The sequence below is a fragment of the Staurois parvus genome, unplaced genomic scaffold (genome assembly GCF_062004578.1).
Source record: "Staurois parvus isolate SC_StPar_1 unplaced genomic scaffold, SC_StPar_1.0 ptg000131l, whole genome shotgun sequence".
NCBI classification, from domain to species: domain Eukaryota; kingdom Metazoa; phylum Chordata; class Amphibia; order Anura; family Ranidae; genus Staurois; species Staurois parvus.
This window is the reverse complement of record NW_028317927.1, coordinates 4,086,377-4,111,392: the sequence shown is the minus strand read 5'-3', so window position 1 is coordinate 4,111,392 and position 25,016 is coordinate 4,086,377. Positions and strand designations below refer to the sequence as shown.

The window sequence follows — 25,016 nt, the reverse complement described above, 5'->3', positions numbered from 1 at the left end:
TACTGCTCTGACAGTGAGAAAAACACTATGCAGTTTAAGGTTAAACCACTTCTCCTCCAATTTCATTAAGTGGCCCTGTGTCTTCTTATACTCCCTGGTACTGAATAGTTTATTCTTTATGCTAGAATCACCATTGAGGTATTTATATATTGCTATCATTTCTCCTCTCAAGCATTTCTTTTCCAGGGAGAATAAGTTTAATGTTTATTGCAATGACATTCCTGTAGTATTAGGTCAGTTAAGGTAAAAAACATCCCTATATAGTCCCTTAACCAGGCTTGGGATGCATTCTTATTAGTGAGCCATAACTATGGAAACATTACAATTTCTCCATCAGGGAGTAATATTGCATCGTAATACACAGATCTCTATCTTGTTCATTGGCAGCTTAAGTATTCACTTGTTTTTGTTGAATGATATTCTAAAAAGTGCTATGATCCTTTATTCATCATCCAAACACTTCAGGTTGTCTGGACTCCTGCAGATGAATCCAAGGTCATATCATCATAACAGATGCCACTGGGTTTCTTCCTATCATGCCTTCTTTTGATGACTGGTATCTTTTTTTTCTTCTACTTCCAGAATCATGAAGATAAAGAGTGGAAGTTTGCCAGGGCCAAGCTGTGGCTCAGCTATTTTGATGACAAATGCACTCTTCCTCCACCTTTCAACATTATTCCTTCTCCCAAGACTATTTGTTATTTGTTCAACAGCCTGAGCAAGTGGATCTGCTCTCATACTCCATCGGGAAGAGTCAAACGGCAGAACAGCCTCAAGGTAAGGCATTTCATAGTAATCTCTTTCTAAACAGTCCCAGACAGGATAATATTCATGTAATCTGGCAAATCCAAACTAACACAGCAGGGATTGTAGAAGTATGTAGTATGGGCTTGCATTGGGAAGGGATGTTTAATACAGCTTTGTTCAATGTTGTAGTAATGTGCGACATAAGTAAAAATGTAACAGTAGTCAGAGTTGTATGCATTAAAAGAAACCTCTCTTACATAACCAATCTGATGTTACTGATCCACATAGCCCATTTGGTTTTTCAATATGCCAGATATGCAATCCACTGAACTGCAAGTCAAATCTTTTTTGGGGTGCTAGAAAATAATCCCAATATTTGACACTGACTCTCCTCTCCAGTTGGGGAGAAAAAAGCAGCCCTGACAAAGAACAGCTGCCAATAGTTATATACCTTCCTAACCAGGGACGGACCGACCATTTGGAAACTCAGGCACTGCCCGAGGGCCCAGGGTCAGTAGGGGGCCCCATGAGATGCCCCTGGTACCTTTTTCATAGGCTTTTTTGAGTTTGGGCAAGGACACAGGGGCCCCATGATCCCCTATTGCCCGGGGGCCCCATGAGTTGTCAGTCCGCCCCTGTTCCTAACTGCCAAGCACAATGGAATTTATAATAAAAAACAAAACTTTATTTTCACTTTGTATGGGGGAGGAACAACACCTGTCGTCAGTTTTTTTTTGTGATCTATGTCCCATTGCAGAGATTTCCCTTCACTTCCTGTCCCATAGTCAAAACTGCAAGTAGGAGGACATCTCTACAAAAGTTGGGAGTCCCTAGTTGTCACCTGAACTAGTGTTCTCATTGCAAAATTTCTCCACTGTCCCTTCTCTGAGGACAACCTAAATTTGGGACTTTCTTCTACTTTCACTTTTAGTGGTAAACATCACAGGCAGGGCCGCTGTCAGATATCATGGGGCCCCGTACAGCCTACCTGACAGCCCCCCCCCCCCCCAACGGCCAGCGAAAATATCAAAATTATATTTATGGTAAAAATACACTAAAAACTTTATCAATGTACACAATCCCAACAAAATTCCTGAGAAGTGATAAATCTGAACTGAGTTAATAAAAAAAGCTGTGTGTAATTGAGGTCTTGGGGCTCATTCACATGGGTGCTGTGGCCTGTAGAGTGAGAATCAGTGGTTTGTTTATGTGGCTGGAGCTTCTTGGTGCTGTTTGCAGGCATCCTATGTTAACCTCTTCACGCCGGCCAAACGCAAATATGCAGCCTCCCGGCATCTGGGCCTAGATGCTGAGCAGCCACACATTTGCGTTCTATTAAAAAAGAACATACTGCATGTGCTAAGAGCGCGCGCCCTGCGCGCTCCAAGCACACTTGTCTGGTACTCATGGAAAGTTCCCGATCTCCTCTTTCGATCAGAACCTTTCCCGATCATGTGACCAACGTGATGGTGTGTCACAGCGGTCACATGACCCTAAACCCTGCTCCGCCTCCCGGCTTCTGAAACCCTTAAAGGGCCGGGAGGCGCCGGCACAAAGGGGTTAAACTATGGAGACGCTGAAGGTCCAAATATTAAAGGTATATGGGTGTGGGTGTACAGCCGTGAACTCAGACAGTGAGCATTCAGGGCCACTTCCCCACGCCTTCACACCTGTGAGATTAAAACTTGTGTTCATACAGCTGCTGTGTCCCCATAGTGTAAGAGGTGGCTTCAGCTACATGAACAACCCCCTCATTCATGCTGTACAGGCCAGAGGACCTGTGTTAATGGGTCATTTTTGAAAAACTTTTTTCATCAGCCCATTAATTTCAATGGGCTGCCTACGCATGTGGGAACATGCAAAAATACTGCAGGCATATTATTTTAAAAGTGTGTTGCACCTAATCGCACAGTAGTGTGGTACCATGCGTTTTGGTGGCTGTGAATGCGTCTGTGTTTACTAGATGTGTTTAGATGCAATTAAGTATTCATGGTACCTGCGCACATCTGCAGAGGGCATTGCATTTCTTTGCTGTGCAGGAAAATGAATGAGTTTCTGCACCACAAATGGTGTGAACAAGTCCTGAGGGCCAGTTCACACTATAAAAACGCAGTCTTGATGTGTTCCAGATGCATTTTTGCATGCACGTTTTTGACGCATTTTTAGCGTGTTCAGGTGCGTTTTTGATGTGTTTTTATGCATTCCAGTTCATTTTTTCCCCTCTCTTTTTCTTCAATTTATTTAGGGACATGTGCATTATAGTGCTTTTTTGGTGTGTTCTGGTTTGTTTCTGATGCGTTTTATCGCGTTCCAGTACAGTTCTGTGCAGAAAAAATGCAGCCTGTTCTACTTTTTTTTCCGCAACCGGAATGCACTGGAACTACAAGCACTGATGTGAACTATGACATTGACAACCATATAACCTACTTTCTGTGGGTTTTGGATGCAGAAAAAACTGCAACTGAAATGCATGTAGTGTGAATTGGCCCTAAAGGTTATTATAGGTAAGGGAAGGGGACTGACCAGGAATTGTGAATGCAATCAGACTAGTGGTGAGATACAAATAGGAATCTTATAATAATGCTAGATCTGAGCTGTAGGTGATAGAAAATGGGACACATTAACTAGATCAGTAAATAAATAGTTAAATAAAAAGAGTTGAGCAGTGATATATAGGTTTACAGAGGGAACAGGTGATGATGGGGGGGGGGGGGGGGGGTGGAGGGGGTCAAGTTGTATAAGAAAAGAGAGGTTTAGCAGCAGTGAGCAGAAAGGGATCAGCAGTCTGGGGGAGAGGAGAGAAACAAAGTTGCAATTAAATGTAAACTAAAGGAAACTTGAAAGTGTCAAACTTGTGGAGCAGAGCAGGAGCGCCTCTAACATCACAAAACTGAGCCGCTGTGTGATAGAATGACAAGAGGCTAACAGTGGAATTTAGCAGCTGTAGATGAACTTGTCAGCTGCCCGAGCCCCTCTCTGCAGTTGATGGGGCCGGGCCCCCTACAGGAGGGCCGGGGGTACCCCCTTATCAGCGGCCCTGATGACAGGACAAATAGAAAGATTGCATCTGCCTAACCAGGACACAGACAGCAATAAAAACCTCACAGATGTTCTAATCCCTCTCCAATATATCCAAAACAAAAAAAAGAAAAGTTTTGCTTTTATTTATACTTTAGGTATGTACTGGCACCACTGCCACCTCAGTACCTTTGTTTCCCCCAATGGTGATTTTCTGTAGTAAATGATTTATACAAACATGGACCAAGGCTGAGCAGTCTGCATAAGCTTACAGTGGCCCACAAATCCTCTCCGGCAGACCAGTTTTTTGCCAAATGCAAGAATTGAAAATGTTCCAGTCTAGGTCTGTTTAAACAAAAACAGTGGAACACATATTTGTATGTAGGGACCCTGCCTTAAACTGACGTGCCCCCATTCCAAATTTAGTGTTACAGCTAGGCCATAGTAAGCCTGAGTTCAAATTGATGTTTTTTCTGTTATCATTGGGTTTTCCCTAATTTCAATAATTGTTTGTTTCTGCCTGCTGGAAGGGAGTGTCGCTTGTATACAGAACACAAAGAAACAAAGTTACTGAGCTGTGAATACTTATTCCTTTGTGGCGAATCACTAGGAGGCTTATTGCCAGTGGTTCATGCTGGAGAAGAATATAAATATGTAGGATGACCTTGTAGAAGGGCCCTTGTGTCCTGGGCTGTTGGACGCAGGAGAGGAGGCTCTATTGGAGGTCTTTTGCTCAGAGAGGAAGCTGCTGAAAGAGGGGCCTAAGCATAGGGGATTTTTGCTGCCTTACATCCAGAAGGAGTGGAGCAGGAAGATGGCTACCTGTAAGGAGCATTATTTGAAGAAAATTTACTGCTGAATGTCTCGGAGGGCTGGGCACAATTTGCTGCCAGTGGACATTGTGGAAGCTCTAGCTGCTCATCCCAAGAGGTGCCTGAGCTACCTTGTTGTGTTTAATAGCTTATCAAGACAGATTGCTGATCTTGGCATAATGTTCCATAGACTGCATTCACTGCTGCTAGAAGAGACGTCTGCAGTCATTTTTGCCTATTTCCAGGTATCCTGTGCCCTCTCTCTCCCTGAATTTATTGTGCTGTAATAAACTCTTTAAAAAAGTATCTATTTAACACGTTTTACTTCATGAATGAACCTTAATATTAAAATGATACTACTGCTACTTTTAACAACCAAAACAATTCAGCAGACCAGTAAAGTGATGGTAACTTGCATACATGAACTTTTGTAAAAGGGATGTGAAAATGGTACATAGAATAGTTCCCTGTAATAATCATAGCTGTATACTTACCAGCCCAGTAAAATAAGTGTTAACTTTTTTTTTTAAATAAAACATTTCTGAAAAAATAGCTAATTCTTTATGTAAACATATGAACTTTCATGTCAAATTTATTTTTCTTGTGCTAAGGGAATTCTACTATCAGTTTTATCATTTGCTTGTTTTTCTCTAATATATGTTATTATACAAACACCCCCTGTTAGCCTACATTTTTTCTTCTATGGATACTAAATTTAGCCAAGTGCCAAGTCAATTCACTGAGCTCCTTTATGACATAAATAGAGGTGTTTGTGCCTGAAGGTGTGATAGTACTTTGAAAATATGTGGAGCTGTCATACACACTTCTTTCTTGGGCTCCTCCTGGGAACAAATGTTATTTTTAGAATGGGAATTCCCGTTTCTTTGCATTTGTTGTTATTTTTTTTTTGATCTTAAACTGATTTCCCAAAAACATGGTGTGCTGCTAAAATCAATGGCAAAATCAGTAAACCTGCAGTTAAAGTGCTAACTTCTAGTGGTTAACTAAAGGTTTAAAATGAAAGTCCTGATCATTCCTAGATTTGTTCACTAGGCATAGTGAAAAAAATCTAACACACTTGATAAATAAAACATGTCCACCTGGCACAGTGGATTTTAAAGTCGACTTTTGCCAAGCCAGAGTGTGCTTGCAGGACCACCCACAGCTCAAATTTCTGCCAAAATTGTTTACTGATCCTGAAGGAAGCCATCGCATATTCCCTGGATCAACTACCCCTGGTGTTATTACTTATAAATGTTATATGTGCATTTAGGAGTGCATCCAGATCTTTTTTAAACAATCTATTGAGCTGGCCAGAACTAATTTTTGAGCGATTCTATTCGAAATTGTCATGTTTCTGACTCTTACCGTATGTGGAGGTTAAATCTCTTTTCCTCCAAATGCAAAGAGTGCCGACTTGTCCTCTGTAATGACCCGAAAGTGAATAAATCAACAGTAACTTCATTAAATGGACCACCTATGTATTTATAGTGGCCATTTAGCTAATCTTTCCTCATAGCTGAGCTCCTCCATGCCTCTTATCAGTATGGTTGCCCCTCTATCCATGTTTAAGTTCTTCGATATCCTTTTTGTGAACAGACGCCCTAAACCAAGCTGCATATTTCACATGAGGTCTTACTAATGATTTGTAAAGGGGCAAAATTGTCTCTCTGGAGACTTACGTCTTTTAATGCAAGAAAGTATTTTGCTGGCTCTCGCAACTGCAACTTGGCAGTGCATGCAAGTATTAAGTCTATGATCTACCAGAACATCCAGATCTTTCTCAACCATTGATTCCCTCAGTTGTTCGCCTCCTACAATGTATGATGCATGCATGCTTTTAGCCCCAAAGTGCATAGCTTTACAATTATCAACATTTAACCTCATTTGCCACATAGTTGCCCAATTAAATAGTGCATTGAGGTCAGCTAGTAAGTTGGGGACATCCTTTACGGACATTACTCCACTACATAACCTGGTGTCATCTGCAAACACCGAAATAGTACCTTTAATCCCAAACTCGATATTATGTAAAATATGTTAAAAAGTCAGGCTCCCAACACTGAACGTTGGGCTACACCACTAATAATCTCAGACCATTCTGAGTATGAATAATTGATCATTACTCTCTGAATATGGTCTTTTAGCTAGTTTTCTATCCATCACAAACTGAAGTTTCTAAGCCTGTGGACTTCCAAAATCCAAGTATACTACATCCACAGCCACTCCTTTGTCTAAGTTTTTGAATACCTCATAAAAATAAGTCAGATTTCTTTGACACCTTCAGTCTTTTGTGAAGCCATGGTGACTATTGCTTAAAATATTTTTTTAGCAAAAACTCTTCTTTTATTAAACTCTCCAGTATTTTCCCAACTATAGAAGTTAAACTAACTGGTTTGAGGTTAATTGGTAAAGACTTTGATCCCTTTTTAAATATAGGTACCAATCCAATGGTACTATGCCAGTCGTTAAAAAAAATTAGAAACAATGGCATAGAAATAGTATAGCTCAACCTTTTAAGCACCCATGGGTGTAAGCCATCTGGTCCAGGTGCTTATGTGCCTTTATTTTGTTTAAGTGTTTCTGGACCATATCAGTTTGGAGCCATTGTGGATCATTTGGGGCTTCAATTCCCAATATGGACTTGATCTCTCCCATTTTCCTTTGTATGCACAAAGCTGAAGAGGACATTTAATACATTTGCCTTCTCTTTGTCACCAACTCAAAATTATCTTGAAAAGGGCATACACACTCAGATTTGACATTTTTAAAATTAATATATTCAAAGAATTTTGATGACTTTGTCCTATTCTCATTTGCAACCTTCATTGCGAATTTTTGCGGCCTTGATTTTTGTTTTACATATTCTGTTATATTCCTTGTAAGTTTTAAATGATGATAATGTTCCTTCATTTTTATATTTTTAAATGCTCTTTTCTTATTATTTATAGCTATTTTAACTTTGGACGTGAGCCACATAGATTTTATTTTTAGTGTTTCGATCTTATTGCCCATCGGAAAGTATTTTGCAGTGTGTTTACATAAAATCAGTTTGAAGCATTCCCATTTTTGTTCTGTGTTCTTTAATGACAACATACCCACCCAGTCTAAATCTTGGAGAGTAGCCCTCAACCTTTGAAAATTTGCACTCCTAAAATTGAGTGTTTTTATCTTTCAAGTACCTGCTTGTTATTTACAGATAACGACAAATGAAATCATGTTATTGTCTCTGCTACCCAGGGTTTTTTTTTTTTTTTGAACATTAGTAATATGCTTCACAATGTTTGAGATGAACAAGTCCAGCAGCATCATTTCTAGTTGCGGCTTTGCCAAAAATTGTCTTTTAATTGGTTTATACATTTCAGCCCTTTTACCAGTAGTACAATTATTCCTATGAAGCTCAGGGTAGTTAAAATCCCCCATTATTGTAACTGTTCCAGCCCTTGCAGCCCTTTCTATCTGTGTGATGATTACAAAACCTTAATGCTCTGGTATCACTACATGGGTTCTGTCTCAGATAAAGTGTGCCTGTGATAAACTGGAAAGCAAAAAGTAAACAGGATGGGCAAGAACAGCTAAAACTAAGGAATGCACCCTAGTGGAACACTTCTATACAGTAAGTACCATGTTGCTAAGGAAGAAGGACTTTAAAGCCCAGGTAAACTGTCAGTTTAAATCTGCTAAATACATTTTAGGTGCATCTGAACAAAAAGGTTCAATGTCTTTCAGTTTGTTTTCTTTTTTTAATCTGCTACAGCCTGAGGAAAAAATCATGTGCCCTGCCAGCAGATGCATAATGGGACCCTTTCCCCCTGTATGGAAGCAGTAGACTCTCTGCAAAGGTCCAGTATGTACCATACTGACTCAGACCTATAGCACTGGAATCAGCAAAACTCATGCTCCCTGCTGATTGCAGAGCACTGGCTCTGACTCACCAGGGAGTGTGTCTGACCTCTGCAGAGAGACCATTACTTTACTCTGAAGCATGCTGGCAGGGGTTAGGCATTTCTAATTTGGTTGTAGCTGCTTTAATATGAAAACAAACTGTTAGACTTTGAACATATTTTGTTTTGGTGATCCTGGAAATATATTTAGCTTGCTCTGAGGGCACTTATGCGTTCTTGCTCCTGAGTTCATAGGACATGCAGAAAGGGGTTCAACCCCTCCCCCACTTCCTACTCACTGGCTGTGATTGAGAGCAGTGGAAACCAATGGCTCCCACTGCTCTCTGTGAGAAAATCAGGAGGAAGAGAGCCAGAACAGCAGCCGCTCTGGTGTACATCATTAATATTCAGACTTCATAAAGTGCCAACAATTTGCACAGCACTTTACAACATGAGAGCAGACAATACAGTTTGGGGGATGAGCTGATGGAGAAAGCGGAAATAAAGTTGTTAGGTGGAGGCGGAACAGGCTTCTCTAAAGAGAAGGGTTTCCAGGGATCACCTAAAAGTGGACAAAGTAAGAGATAGCCAGACAGGTTGGGGTAGGGAGTTCCATAGTATGGGAGAGGCTTGGGAAAAGTCCTGAATATGAGCATGGGAGGAGGTGACAAGGAAGCTAGAGAGTAGGAGGTCTTGGGAGGAATGAAGAGAATGATTTGGTTGGTTTTTGAGACTATCGCACTTTACAACCAGTATAAGCTGAAAGTGTTGAGCTTCTGTAAATAAATATTACTAGCCTTAATGAAAAAGGTAGAGGCCAAATGGATTGAAACTTTGAAAACTTTGGTTCTCAGTGGCCTAAGATATGATTTCAGACATGTTCTGAACAAAAAATTAAGAAATTGATGCAGCCCCTGTAGTCTCGGTTACATAACACAAGATGGAAAAACACATACTGGTAGGATAAGTACTGTACTTACTAATCCCTTGCACAGCAGTGAATGAGGCTCTATTGTATTGCACAGCAGTATGGTCTAGCACAGGGGCAGACTGACCATTTGTTAACTCGGGCACTGCCCGAGGGCCCGGGTCAGTAGGGGGCCCCATGAGATGCCCCTGATACCTTTTTCATAGGCTTTTTTGAGTTTGGCCAAGGACACAGGAGCCCCATGATCCCCTATTGCCCGGGGGCCCCATGAGTTGTCAGGGGGCGCCCCTGGTCTAGCATGTTTTCAGGCACTGGAGGATGGAAGGAGAGATGTTTAGACTGCCCACAGGAGTAGGAGGCTGCAGGGAGGCTGGAGCAATCTGATTCTACTCTTTCACAGCATAATGAGCACACAGGTGACACATGAAGGTACAATGTCTTAAAGCTGTCAAGTGGTGTCACCATCCTTTTTTTTAGTGTGGTAGGAGTGTGTGAATCACAAGAATTAATGTACACAATTACATTTTAGTTTCATTTTTATATGGAGCTCCACTTTATTACTTATTCAGTTACCTATATTCTAGTTCTTAAGCATATGCATACTGTATTATGTTCTGATGGGATGGTCATACAAAGTGCTGTCACATAACTTGCTAATGCTGTTGATAGATTCCCAGCTGGCTGGGCTCAATGTCACCAGCTAATTGGGCTGTTAAGTTGGCATAACATGATAGCATACATGCTAATTAGGACATGTATGTGATGAATGGCCTGATAACTCTTTTCATCCTGGAGCATGGCTGCAGTACATAACCTAGCAAGTATAAGTCATGTATGTGTTTGTAAACTGTGAGCCTATGAACACAGGTGGTAGAGAAAATCAGATAAGAGCAACTGTGTAAGAGCATCTGCAGTATAAATGAATCATCCAGCAAACCCACAATGTACGCCCTCTTACAGTCCAGGCTTATGCTGCAGCTCCATACAAATGCCAGATGATGCTCTTTAACTCATTCTACTTAATTTTTCAGCATGTTATTGATACAGGCTTATTTTTTTTTTAAGATTCTGAGGATAACTCAGTGGCTCCCACTGGCTTCTGTGATCACAGGCATCTCATTCTGCTCCATTGGTTTCTAGCTGCTCCATCTATCTAGCAACTGTCTGTACTGGTTCTGACCTACACTGTGAAAATTTGACAATTGTCACCATATAACCAACAGTGATTTTTCATCCTGTTCAGCCAGCCTTGTGGTCCAGACATCCCTGCCAGAGAAAAAACCAGGTCGTCAACCTTTATTTCATTAGCAGCACAGTTGGCTAATTGGACTAGTCCTATGTTCATTGTTGGCACATATGCACTCTTCCAGTCTGAGTGCTGCTATGGGGGAGATTGCAAAATTACAAATCCCTTTGCAGTTGAAACAATTCCTGTATATGGATATCATCTGTGTATTTAGCTCTTTACCAGAAATTTAGTTTTAACTGCATTAGCAACCAGTTACTGCAGATGCAGTGATAGAGGCCCATGAATGTAAACCCTAAGGGCTCGTTCACACTTGACTAATTTCTAACGCTTGCCAAAATGCCCCTGTAGTGTTTGACAGGTGTTAGACAGGCATTTGGGAAGCATTTTTACCTCTCCTCAAATGCTCCCCAAATGCTCCCCAAACGCCCTATGAGCATTTTGAGGCATTTGATAGGCATTTGCCAAGTGTTAAAATCACATCACAAATGCCTACAATGAAGTTTAATGGTATTAACACTCCGCAAACGCCTTGCAACCGCCTCGCAAACCCCCCTCAAATGCCTGCTAGGCATTTGAGGAGCGTCACCATAGACTTGAATGGGAGGCTTCAACTCCTCCTGACTGGACATGAGGCGTCAATTTTGCCACAACGCTAACGCTTCAGTGTGAACAGCACTGTGTGCTGCCATGTGTATAATTTTCATAGGCATTTGAGGAGCCTTAAAAACGCTTCCCAAATGCCTGTCTAACGCCTGCTAACGAAGCTAGTGTGAACTTAGCCTAAGAATGATGTTTGACTATGGTGGCTCTTTTTGCTGTTGCAGGAATGGAAAAGTCTCAGGCAGAAGAGAGATGAGAACTATCAGAAGGTCATGTGCTGCTTGGTGCATCGTTACTTGACTTCAATGAGGCAGAAGATGCAAAGCACTGACCAGGCCACAGTGGAAAACTTAAATGAACTCCGTCAGGATCTGTCCAAATTCCGCAATGAGATGAGAGACCTACTTGGATTCCGGACCTCAAAATATGCAATGTTTTATCCGAGGAACTAGAAAATCAACACAACACTGACCTTCTGTTCAGGAGATGTCTTCTTGCACTTGTTTGTGTCTCACACTTAAGTATTTATTTACATGTAAACCATGTATGATTCATTATAGTTCAATATTACACCTTGAGTTTGACATTCATTATTCTATTGTAAAATGGTATTTTATATTCATATATGCACAGTGCAGGTATGCTTCCTGGTACATTTTTTTATAACTGCTTTGAACTATTATAAATAATTTCAAACGCGATCACTTGATTGTGGCTAAAGGTCAGGATCTTTCACAGGTCATGTGAAAGAATACCCTTGATTTACTGTATATAAAGCCACTGTTTATACATGCAGCTAATAAAATTGTAATGATCTGTTCATCAATATTCAAAGTCACAGTCGGAATTATTAAAGAGAGTTTATTAAAATCTGAGTGAAAATAGGAAATAATTCAATAGTAAATTATAATTTACTATTTCTAATCTGCTGTTTAGAAAATAAAATCTGATTAGCTATAACAATTTACAGCACATTTTTTCCTTTGGCCTGTGCTCAGAGTTTATGAAATATCCCTATATTTGTGTTTCCGATTTGGACTGTGACATTATGGGTCCGAATCATCAAGCTGCAACAGCACTATCATATACTGCTAGTCACAAATGGGTTTATCGAAGGCCCTTAAAGCATAACTGAAGGCAAACTTTTTTTTTTAGTTTTGGAAAAAGTGAAGAGGGATTAGAGCAATTGTCAGGTTTTTATTGCTGTCTGTGTTTCCGGTTAGGGAGATTCACCTTCTCTGTTGTGCTGGTTTGTGTTATCACTAAAAGTGATCCTCATTACAAAAGTTTTTTTTTACCTTAAAGTGGTTGTAAATTTCATAAATGAAATATCAACAAAGCATATCCCTCTACAGTGTGTACTTGTCTCAATCCAGAGCACTAAGTGTCATTTCTGTCTGCTGCCTCATTCCTCTGCTATCAGCATGAGTGAATTCTGATGAGTTTTTCTGAACCAAGAAAAAAATAGTGACAGGGAGAGAACAGTCTGATTGACAAGCCTCAGCTCTGTTCCTGTGTGCTGTGTGAAGAGAGATGTGTACCTTCCCTCCAATCAGCTCTCAGAGTTCTCCGCCCCCTGTTTTTCAAAGCTGAAAGAGCCTATGTAAATTCTGCACTTTGAATGGATGTAGGGGACAGACTGCAGTTGACAGGTACAACTTATGTAGGAGGATTTGTTTCATTTCTGTTTATCACCCGAAGCCAGTCACTTCAATGGGTATAGGTAAGGGTTTACAACCACTTTAATGCAGAGAATTCATTATTGTAAAGAACATTAAGCCTTTAGGACCACTTTAAGGCTTAATGAAGTATGATGTCCCCTAACAGCAGCCGGAATGGTGTCCTTTTGGTTCTGATTATTAGCTCCAAAAGTAAGCCTTAGACAATCTAAGTAAAGCAAAATATTGGGATAAATATGCATATTTTGCTAAGAAGCTTTCAGAATTATAATAATTTCAAACTAGATGTTCTCATTATTGCATAAGCTTTGGCTTGGTTAGCTCTCTTTAACACATGCAATAGCTATTCCCACCAAAATGTTGTTTATAGTTAAGCACATAAAAACTAGTCTAGCAAATTACGACATGTTTGGCATTTCATCGAAGACCTTTTTCACATTAAGGCAGTGAAAGCCACATATTAAAACTAACATGATTTTTGGTTCTCTCCTGGGACAATAGAAAGCATCCTTCTAAGGGCAATTTTCATTGCTTTTTGTGGAAACCCATGCAAAATCATGCATGAGGGAGTTGTTTCTGTTGTTTTCACTGTTTTCCGCACATTTTTACATAAAATCAGAATGAATGGGCCAAAATAAAACCATTCCATTTTTAATTGTATGCTTTGTAAATATGAACACAAAGTGTTATTAGACTTGTAGACACAATATTTCCTGAGTACAACATTTATCTGAGTACTAGATTGATTCTCAAGAGAGGCACAGAAGAGCAAGAAGGCTCCACCATAAATACTACCTGATGCTGTGGCATGCATTCAGCTTGGTGTGGTATAGTAAAGTAAATACCTTCCTGCGCATGGAAGGTACTGGGCCCATAGGATTATATGGAAACCCTGACGCCTCGACATAGGGAGATACAGGTTAGGGGGGTCAGAACATTTTCATCGGCTGGGACTTTAGTATTTCAACAGCAGAACTGGAACGCATTGGTCAATAATATTCATACACTAAACAGAGTTGAGGCCCATCCCCTGCTGCAAAAGTCCTAGTATACCCATAAGCAATGACGTACATAATCTGAATATTTCAGTGACCACGAGCAATCCAAAGATCAGCACATCACTTTGTACCCTCCCCCCACTAAAAGTATTTTATATATTCGAGGTAAACAGACTCTATGGGGTTGATTTGCTAAAGGTATATATACTGATCACATTGCAAGGGAAGTTACACTTTGCATGGGAATTTGTCCCAGAGTTCAGTGAATGAGGTGAAGATCTGCTGACTTCCATCATTCAATTATGTGTAAGCAAAAATGCTGTGTTTTTTTTCATTTTACTTGAGCATGATTGGGTATTTTTTGCATAGTGAAACTTGACCCCATTCACTAACCTCTGGTGCAAATTCCCTTGCAAAGTGAACAGCCCATTTAACTTTAGTAAATCAACACTAATGGTTCTGGCTCTTTTTGCTGTTTAAAATCTCTGATTAATAAAATCTCTAATGCAATGTGCCGATCTTTCCCTGGATTACTAGCACATTACTTTCCCCTTGCTTGTTCTATGCGCATAGTGAAGTTTTTCTTTGAAGTTTTGTTTTTCTCTTTACAAAATATTAACGTTTCCCTGTCTGCCACATTCATATGGAAGGCTGATTTTGTTTTCAAATTCCTTAAATCGCAAATGGAAAATCTACAGCTGAAATAACATTTACTGATTAAGATAAATACAGTGATTAATGTAAAATCAGATAAAAATTATACAAACAATTGAACCCTGAATATTTTGTGTCTTCATCATGTAAATTATGTAAATACAGAGCTTGCTCTATGTTTGTATTGTATATTAAGGAAATGAAGTATTACAGAAATGAGTACCATTAATAAAACAAAGCATTGTGTGTTTAGAATTGTCAGCATGTGATGTATAGAGATCCCTGCATATTTTATGATGTATGATTTAAAGAGAAACATATGGAACTTCAACTTCTCTCTACTTCATATTACAGGTCACGACTTGAGAGAGGTTACTGTAAACAATGAAATGTTCATAATGGATGTTAGAAAAAGAAGGAATTTCAGGACAGATAGGAACCAAATGGCCACTATGCATAGAAAATATTGGTTACATTTTATTTGATATGTAATTAAGTATTGTAATATTATTTTGGATAGAATGATTCTTACACAATCTAAAAATGATGTGTTAAAATGTGATTTTTGACCATAGGCTTGCTATACAAAATGTGTGCATAAGTCTTTGAGTATGGTAAGAGACTCGTGAGATTGGGGCAAATAAATTACAATTAGTCAAATTCAAATGTATAGCCTGGCCTGCAACGGTGGAAGATATATTTATAATTTTCTGCCAGTACAACGGGTGACAAGTTTAAGGGACGTTTCTCTAATAGAGATAGACCTGGTGCATTCACATACATTTTCAAATATGGTGTCCCAATCCTGCTCCAAAAGCTGCTGATTACAATCCTCTTCCTATTTCAACAGTTAGGAGAGTTTGATCGTGGTATAGGAGGATAAATTATGTTTGTATAGCTGGCAAATTAAGCCCTTTCCTCCAGGTGTTTTTATTTTGCATTGTTGCTCTTACAATGCGGGAGAAAAAGGAGAGGAGCAAAAAAAGTGGTGGCAAAAAAAAAGTCTAATCTGAAGATAGCGGAAGTATTCCTGCATAGGGGCCTATCTGAGTTATTGAAACTGTGAGAAGGAAATAAAATCCAAATCACCCCGCAAGGCTTTAAGATATAAACCTTTTTTATAAAACTAACTCCACTGCACTTCTAGATGTAAGAAGCTTGAAAAAGTACCCTTTTATTAACAAAAGGAATCTGAGCTGAATTCTACTGTACATAATGCAAAATATTGAAAACATAATGAAAATTATCAAAGTGGGGACATATTAAAAAGACTATGGTCAACTTTGGATGTGTCATTTAGGCTGGCAGTTGAGACATTGGCCCATCCTTGAATAAGCCACTGGGACCTGCCACTATCTCTCATTACTATTGTTTTCATGTTAGTATGCCTTCATTACTTTATTAGCCTAAGTGCTAATCACGCTATTTAACCTAAATAAAGAGCTATTGCAGCCTAAACATGGTCTACCTATAATATGAAGTATACCCAACAGTGGAGATATTAAGTGGTAAAATCATGTGTATAAATTACATAGGGCATAACCAAAATTGCATGGTATCCTCAACGCTGTGCCACCTAATGGAGAAGCATACATTGACCCCATTTTAACTGCGAAACTATCCCATCATGCCCATGCACAATAACTGTAATGAACTGGTTAGCAGGAGAGCAAGAACCATCTGGCCAAAGAAAGCTGCTTTTACCAAGTTGGGACTGGGTGGAACATGGCATGCAGAGAGAGCTTTGGTTTGACTGTAAAAGTCAATAGAAGTAGCTAGGCAGGGGGTATCCCAAATACAAGCTGGCTATAGAAGTATAGTTCATAAACTAATCTTAGGACCAAAGCCAGGAGGTCTGTCCAGAGCAAGAATCTAGAGGAAGGTACTAGAACTGGGAGGCAGTAACAGGACTGGAGCCAAATGGGTTAAACTGATGCAGAGGACAAGAGCAAAGAGGTTGTAGGGAGGTTGCCTACAAGGGGAATGTTTTCAGTTAGAAAGTGAAAGGGGATGTACAGGCTGGGAAGGGGTTAAACCTGTCTCTGCAGTTTCCCAGTCTTTTCTGGGCTTTGCATTCTCCCCTGTGCTAAAATAAAAAGGGGGAGTGCTCTGCTCACAGGTCGGTCTGTGTGGAAAAAAGACAGAGACTAGCCAAAAGATGTAATCTCCAGTTATTTCCAGAGATCCCATGCCGAAAGCTTGACCAGGATGCCATGATTCTGCAGAGCCACAGAGGGGGACTGTTGCACCCTGCAGTCCACCCGACGTTACCAGACACCAAAGGAGACCACACTACAGACAATGCCAGAGATGGACTAACACTTCATAGAGGTATGTCTGGGCCAACTAATGTTTTTAAATAATTCTTTTATTTATGAAATTCACATACAATAAAAGGTAACCAGAAAAAACATTCACCAGAATAGAGAGAGAACTGGTACATACAACCAAACCAGTTTGAGATACGCACATGGAGTCCATAGGGGTTCAGCAAGTTTGTATGTGAAAATAAAGTATCAAAAACAAATAACACCGCACATGAGAGGCAACAAAAAGGACAAAAACAAGGCATTGGATAATCACTTAAGTAACCTCTGAGGACAAGGAAGAGGATGCTGGAGCTTAGAGAGCTTGGGCCAACTGTATAATTACAAATATGTGAAAGGTAATGTAGAGAGAATCAATCCAATAAAGCAATTACCGTGCCAGTAGCAGAAACAAAATAAAATGAGGGGAGAGAGTAAGGGGGGGGGAACCCCGCTATAGAATACCATAGAGACTGGAACCAAAAGTGAAGAGAAAGAAAAAGAAAGGGTAGAGCAGCGCAGAAAGAGTTAAGTGAAAGAGGAAGGGAGCAGAAGAAGAAAAGGGGTGAAGTATGGGAGAAACTGAGCAGGAGCCCTAAAGATCTGCCTCCCCTCTCAGGGTGAGAAATGAAGGCCCGAAGAGACAAAACATCAGTGGGGATGAGTAAATTCGGTCAAGTAGGCCTCCATAAATACAAAATATTGCCATGGGTGCCAGTTGTCCAGAAATATCTCTTCCTTATTATTAAGGGTGGCTGTAAGGTCCTACATGTCCTTAAGCTTGTTCAACTTCGAGAACCACAATGAAAGGGCAGGAGGATGATTGTCTTTCCACCATAAAGGTATACAAGCCTTGGCTGCGTTAAGCAGCTGAATATGAGAGAGGCCTTATATTCTTTGATGGGTCTCCACGAAAGATGGAACAGACAGCCCGCGGATCATCACACAGGTCTACAGCAGTAAGATGTTTGATAATATCAGTCACTCCAAGCCAAAAAGGCCATATCTTAGGGCACTGCCAGAAGACATGGAGGAAAGAATCTCCATCTGCTCCACATCACCAACACACAACAAGAAACCGCAACTAAATAGGTGAAGCTTAGATGGCACCCAGTACCACAGCGTGAGGAGCTTATAATTGGTCTCCTGAACTTTGGTGGCCAAAGAAGACTTATGGCAAAGTTCAAGATCTTTTCCCATTGTGACATGGTAAAGGAGACGCCCAGGTCGGATTCCCATTTAAATAGGAAAGGAGGAACAAAATCGGGTTCCGAGTGGATGAGAGATGAGTAGATGATGGAGAGGCTATGGCAAATAGGTTCACTCTTGTGACAAAGAGCTTCAAAGGCAGTCAACTTTTGAGAAATACCTGGAGTATGCGATAGGGACCGTAAGTAGGAGCGGAGCTAAAGACCTCTCCAGAAACTCAAGGGGGGATCCACCAGATGAGTAAAATCTTGATCAGAAAGAGTCCCAGTAGGGGTGAGAAAGTCCACTAAATTGGAGTAGCCAGCAGTAGCAAGTCCAACGAATTGAGGATCCTCTCGTCCTAGAGAAAAATCAGGGTTTTCCCGAATGGGAACCAAAGGGGAAGGTTCCGGAGAGATAGATGTGTTGCGGAATGCTTCTCAGGCAACTACAACAGTGGCACCAAGAGTTGTGGGCCAGCTAATTTAGTAATTTAGTGGGATGTTCTTGTTTTTGTTCATGTTGGACTGTGCTGCATTTCTTTAAGTAAAAGCTGCATCAACTGTTTTAAGTCTGGTCTGAAGTTACTTAAAAGGGGTGCATGTTGGTTCCTGGTGTTTAAAAGAACTTGGGTCAGTAAAAGCACATAGGGCACAGAGCAAGACACTACTTAGAGGGTTAACTCAGCAAGAAAAGTGGAAGAGGAGTACAGTTGCTATAAGTAACCAAGTTCAAGGTGTGGAGTATACAGTAACCTGTCATGCAGCATGGTACCCAGCAGGGCAGAGGAACTTCTGGTAACAAAAGGGGTAAGTGATCTACTCCCTCCCCAGCAGCCAGTTTCACATAGCAACCGGGACTGAACCCACGTTACGGAGATCCACAGCCTAGCAGCATGGTATGGGAGAGAGTAGGAGAGTTAGCAAGAGCATACATGAGGTCCAAACACATGCTCAGCAGGACCCCATTCTCTTACTGGGAGTGAGGTGGCAGAGGTATGCTGGACAGGTGGAAGGTGGAGAGGGCATGGGCTCAGCAGTATCCCTCCTAAATGTGATATGTTAGAAGCAAGGTGTGCAGTGACACGGGATGGAAGGGTTTACAGAGGATCTCTTTTTTTTACTCACTACACTCAGTATATGGCTCATCTCTAAGTTGGAGTGCTGCCATAAGGTTGATTCTGCCTAACTGCGGTCCTGTCTGGTCCCAGGCATTGATGAGTCTGCTCACATAACCAAAGGTACCCCATGTGCAGGGCGAATGACCCTGCCCATAACCTGGTGAGTCTGCATCCTCACAACATGGCGTAGTGAGAGCAGCTCGAACCAGCCCACAAGGTGAGTACTACAAAGGAAGACTTGTGCAGCTGGACTGGAAGCAGGAATTGAGTAGCCAAATCTTTAGGCTAGAGTGCAGTTGTACTTGAATAGGGTACTGTTTAATATTGGAACTCAAAGACATTAACAAGGAGAGCACTGAATTGTACTGTGCACTGATAATATAATGCAATAACTGCATCTATCTTTGAACTGATGCTCATAGAGAAGAAGCTCTGGACTGAAATAAGGGAATGATTTAGGGATCAATGATAAATAGAATATGAGTTAAGAGGCACACTGCAGTGGAATTTGGGTAATTGCTGCTTACCACAACAATGTGTGATCCTCTCAATGATGGGCACTGGGTCACAGCTAAGGCACAGTTTGACATAGCTCTCCCTTCTATGACCTCTTGAGCTTAGCTATAATGTTGTTCATAAATGTTTAATTCTGGATATTGGCTACTTTGCAGTGCTATGTCTATAGCTGATTGCTCATGAAAATGCACAAAATATAAAAACAGTACTGTCAGTTATTATTTTTAGAAATCTTTTTGAGTTTATTCAACCCCCATACAACTGATACCATAGACAAGAGCCTGTTCATGCTGGACTATTTCTTTGGAATGTCTGGAGAAGGGAGATGAACATGCAAAGCAGAGATTATAACACTTATGAAAACGAATATGAATTTATTAACTGTAAAATACCTAGACTGATTACAGGAAAATGAGATCACACTCATATTTTCAAAGATGTGTTTAAAAAATCAAGATGCTTTTCATGGTCATATATCTTTTCAGCAAGACGTGTGAAATTGATGTAACAGTTTTGTGTTACTAGCCTGGAAAATTAAATGGAATTTGATTTTCCATCTATTGCAATATTGCAAACGTTTTAAGAAACTCATAGAATGTTGTGAACTGAAATTTTATTCTAGTAGGAAAAATGTTGAATATTGTCCAACAGTACTATTTAGCTTCGTGCAAAAGTACAAAGACAAAATCAAGATAAAGATTTTAACAATTCTTACATCAAACCATGAAAGACTACATGCATATTTTAATTTTCATGGACAGGAAAAAACATTGGAAATACTGTCTTTGGTGGGAAATTAAATATCTACACCAAAATGCACATGCTATTTCCAAGCCCTTTTTTAAGTATTTGTTCCATCAATATGGTACAGTGATAGGCATACAGCAAAGACACTGTGGGCCCTTGTGAGTTGATTTTGTATAAACATTTTTAGATTTTCAGTTTTATCCTAACCTTATCACTGGCAATTATTACAATGTATGAATATTTGCTAAAGATGCAGCTGAACCTTTGAAGATATGAATAATGATGCTGCCACTGTTGACTTGTTTTCAAAGAACCTATCATCTTGATCCTGGCTGCACATCCTATTCAGTCACTGATCCGGAAAAAGCAAGTCACCAGCAAACCGTGACACATCTAAACTCCTGTTTATTGACGAACAGCCAGTATGTTTGTAGATAGATATAGGTATTGACAACATTTTTTAGAACGTCAGATATGAGGCTCCACTTGCTGCAAATAGTCCTTCATGACCTGCATGGCCCCTAAATATCACAAACCGTTTTGGCACTGTGCTATCATTTTCAACTTCCTGTCTATATGAGGTTAGAATAAGGAATGGGTGTCACTGGGAAACACAAAAAAAATAACAACATTTCTAATCCATCCCCTCTCTAGTAGAAAAAAAAAGTTTATGTTGCTGTTTCTTTCTGTACTGTAGAGTTTTTCTTTCATCAAGGCAGGAAGTGAGTAGAAATCTTCCAAGTGGGGACACAACTGGCAAAAAAACCTCAAAGAGATTCTAAACATTCTCCACTCTATCTAAAACCAAATTTTTTTAGGAGTTGGTTGGGCTTTAACTGATGATTGTTACAAGCTTTGTCATAGAAGGGAATAGATAAATCTCAGCTTTGCAGCAGCAAGAGAATGCCTATGTAGTTAAAGGAGTAGTACAGCCGAAGCTCATTTGGCTGTACTTCTCCTGTGGATCACAGGAGTGAAGTTCGTTCTGCACTCCTGTGGCCCGTTTTCATCTGACAGTGGGTTAAAGTTCACTATCGACTGATGTCACTAAGCCGGTCCAGGCTGGGGAAAGATCCTGAACCTGGTGAGTCATTGCGAGCCGCTCCCACCCCCTTCACAGCCCAGCAATCCAGTGAGCACTGGGGGGGCAGAGAGAGATCTCTGCTCTGAGCGGCAGGGAGAACTGAGCGATCAGAGGTGTTTGATCGCTCAGTTATCACCCTTAGAACTGCCGGGGAACAGATGCAGCATCAAAGCACTTTTCAAAAGTGTACCGTGCTAAGTTGCTTAAAGTTTCCAAAAACTTCTGCATGCTTTACTGTTGGCTGTAATTCCTCTACACTGAAGTCGGCACTGAGACGTGACTGGATCAGAGCAACTTCAGAATAGGTAAGTATAGACATCTTTCCTTTTACAGGACAGAGAGAATAGGCTTAGAACAGGGGTGGGAGTAGATTAAGCTTAGTTAGATTTTCACTTGCCTTCCGTGTTAACATTACTAGTTATCTTACATTGTTCATAATAGTACATGATCATCCTACATGATTGGTGCTGAAAAAATCACCAAGTCCCTGTGCCTTAAACAAGCGGCGCCAGATTGCTGACATTTTTTACAAACACATTTGTGAATAATAATTTCTTTTTATAAAGATACTATATTTTAGATTTACTGTACTTTACAAAAGTGAGCTATGTCTAGCAATGTGATAAAAGCTGACTGATTTTTACTTTGAAAGCATTCTTACCAGTTGAGATAGTTAACTTCAGTCTTGGCGGCTTGGCACTATTTATGGAACGTGTAAACTATAGAGCACTAGAGCATTGGATGGTCTCTGGTATTCTTACAACACATCCAAGAAGTCATTTCTATTCATAGACACACAACAATGAAAGTTTTCTTATCGTATATTTTAGTTCTGGGTTGTATACGGCAGTTATTGTCCTCAATTTCAATGCACTTTGCAGTACTTTATCTTTAACTGTGTTATTACACATGAAAAGGACAGTCCAGCTGGGGTGTGGATTTGGGCAAACTTTATACTTCTCAGTGAGGAAGGAAAATATCACCGTATTAACAGGAGATCAGTAAAATGTGTCTTGGTGTTATTCCAAACCTCTATGTGGCAAAAATTGAAGGGAGGTGGCTATATATGAGTGCCAGCCATTATTGAATACGGATGATTTAACCCTACCCTGTCATAGTTTTCTGATTTCATACTGTTAATGACTGATATGAAATAGAATTTCATTTAGTTACACTTAGCAATAGTTTCAGGGAAAACATGAAATCAGAAGTAGGATAGATAATAGCATTTCATTAAATAACAAGGACTACATGAGCAGTATGGGGGCTGCCATTGCTGGCCTCCTTTTGAAAATGCTAGTTGCATGGCTGTGTGTCCTTGGTCAGTGGGGTTGATTTACTGAAGGAAAGTAGACTGCTTCCTTTGCAAGGGCATTTTCCTCAGAGGTTGGTGAATGTGGTAAAGTTTCCCTTTGCAAAGAATACCCATGTATACATATTTATGAAATGGCTGCCATTTTTCTGGTGGGACTGGAAATGGAGTTGTCTTTGCTGCTCCAGCAGATACTGCAGGTGGAATGGCAACTTTCATATTTAGGATTTATACATAATTCTTGCAATACAAGAACTTTCCAAGTGGCTGAGACTGTTCTAAAAGTAATCTCAAAGCCCAGTTGTGTGGGATGTATGACCATTAGATATCCCAGGACCTGGATGTCTGAAAACTTCATGAATGTATGACAGATCTCTGTTTATCAATGTTGGGACCCCAGGCTTTAGTTAGCTGGGCTGTCTGCAGTTTTATGGATTCTGTATTAGAATCCCTCTATTATTGTTGCTCTAGCCAGCTTCTGTTGGTGTGTTCCAGAGGTTTGAGCTAGGATTTATAACATTTTTGGGAGTTATGAATAGTGAATGAAGTGGAGGCCTGGCTTGGGAGCATGCACACATGGGTGCCCCCTTAGCCCCTGGCTTGCAGGAGGTGGGAAATGCTGACAGCACCGGAAGGGGCCTACTAGAACAGAAGGTAAGTGACATTATGGTTGCACAGAGCAAGTTAGTATAACATTTTTGTAATTTAAAAAAAATGTTAAAACAGCCTTTAGTATCACTTTAACTCGTTAGTGTCCCACTCCTTTCATAGCCTGCTGCTTGTACTCCCCTTTTCTGCTCTAGTCATTTCACAGACTGAAAGGAAATCCATCTTAAGCTGTCCATACACTAGTAGTTTCAAACAATTTTTCCTTCAAACATTCATATGAAACTTCATATGAACATTCATGAGAAATTTCTCAGTGCATTCGATGACTTGACTTGAAAGTACTTCAAAGGTTTCTTTGCTTTTACCATTTGATTTTGGAGTGAATGAAAAAAAAAAACACTCTTAGAAATAGTTTATTTCACAAAAAATTTCCCATATGCTCCTTCAAATGTTATCATCGCCATGGTCATAAACAATGGTCGATTTGACCCCACTAACAATTAGAAAATTGAATTAATGTTCTTAAAATAAAACATTTTGTACATTCCATTAGTGTATAGTCAGCTTTCTATGGGGAGGACTCCCCCCCATATGACAGCATCTAAGCCTGTCTAATGCATACTCTGGCCCCCAGCAGTGCATCATAGGGAAAAGGATAGAGAACTTAGTGCTTTCTGATATCTGGAAGTACTGAGTATTTCACTTTCTCTCTACTGGGTAAATATAGTAGTGGTAAGGGATTGAAAGGAAGGTAAACTTAAATAGCTACAGTTTCCTAGATTGAAGTTTTCTATTTTAACTCAGTTGTGAATAACTGCATTGTTATTTTGAGTGCATATTTTCATAATCATAAAAGAACATTTTTGAATAGGTTTTATTAAGCATGGGTTGCACACAAACCAGCATTTAAAAAGACATTTCACTGGAAAAAAATCTCAGTCAAAAGAAGAAATAAGTATAAATATTGCACTTAAAAATTTTCATATGTTACAAGACCATATTATTAATTACTAAAAATATATTTCTCAAAGTTTTCAGAAATGTATAAATAAAACAAATTCAAAAGTAGTCAGAACCTAGAACAGTTCAGTTTATGTCACTGGAATCTCGATGGGAGAAGCTTATTTGACAGCACCCCTTAGTGAAGGTGCTAATAACTACAATTTTAGAAGATGGCTGCCCAGTGCAGCTGTCGCTGTGCCGTATGCTCAGCATAAGTCAGTGTTCTCGATGGATTGAACTGTGGGTACATAAAATCTCCCTCTTGAAACAGGGGAAACACAGTCAAATTTGTTAAGAAAAACAGAAATGACGTCTAACATCTCTTATTTTTCAATGTGTTCAGCATTTTTTGGTTCTTCGTCTTGAAGCTCATGACAAAGCTGTTGGGAAAGACCTTTGCTCTGCCTTCTTCATCTACTTGACCCATGATAATATAATTCAAGCCTGTGGAGGAGACAGGAACACAAATTAGACTCACTTTCAAATCTTACTTGAAGATAACATACATGTTGAGAAGTAAATCCTATCCCTGTGCTGATTTTTTTAATGCTCCTCCCAACCCC

The 25,016-nt window shown here is 40.0% G+C and overlaps 2 protein-coding genes across 3 annotated transcripts in view; one reads left to right on the top strand and one right to left on the bottom strand.

Moving 5' to 3' along the window:
• Positions 1-14,824, top strand: part of TRPC1 (transient receptor potential cation channel subfamily C member 1) — a 98,395-nt gene extending 83,571 nt beyond the window's left edge. For both annotated transcript variants that reach the window (XM_089672566.1, XM_089672567.1), the window contains 2 exons: positions 583-777; positions 11,463-14,824. In XM_089672566.1, coding sequence (XP_089528692.1) covers positions 583-777; positions 11,463-11,690 — 423 coding nt within the window. In that variant the 3' untranslated portion in view covers positions 11,691-14,824. The remainder of the gene's footprint in view (positions 1-582; positions 778-11,462) is intronic.
• Positions 14,825-23,848: 9,024 nt separating this feature from the next.
• PCOLCE2 (procollagen C-endopeptidase enhancer 2) overlaps positions 23,849-25,016 on the bottom strand; it is an 85,074-nt gene continuing 83,906 nt past the window's right edge. The window contains exon 9 of the mRNA XM_089672565.1: positions 23,849-24,897. Within this exon, the coding sequence (XP_089528691.1) occupies positions 24,767-24,897 (131 nt within the window). The 3' untranslated portion in view covers positions 23,849-24,766. The remainder of the gene's footprint in view (positions 24,898-25,016) is intronic.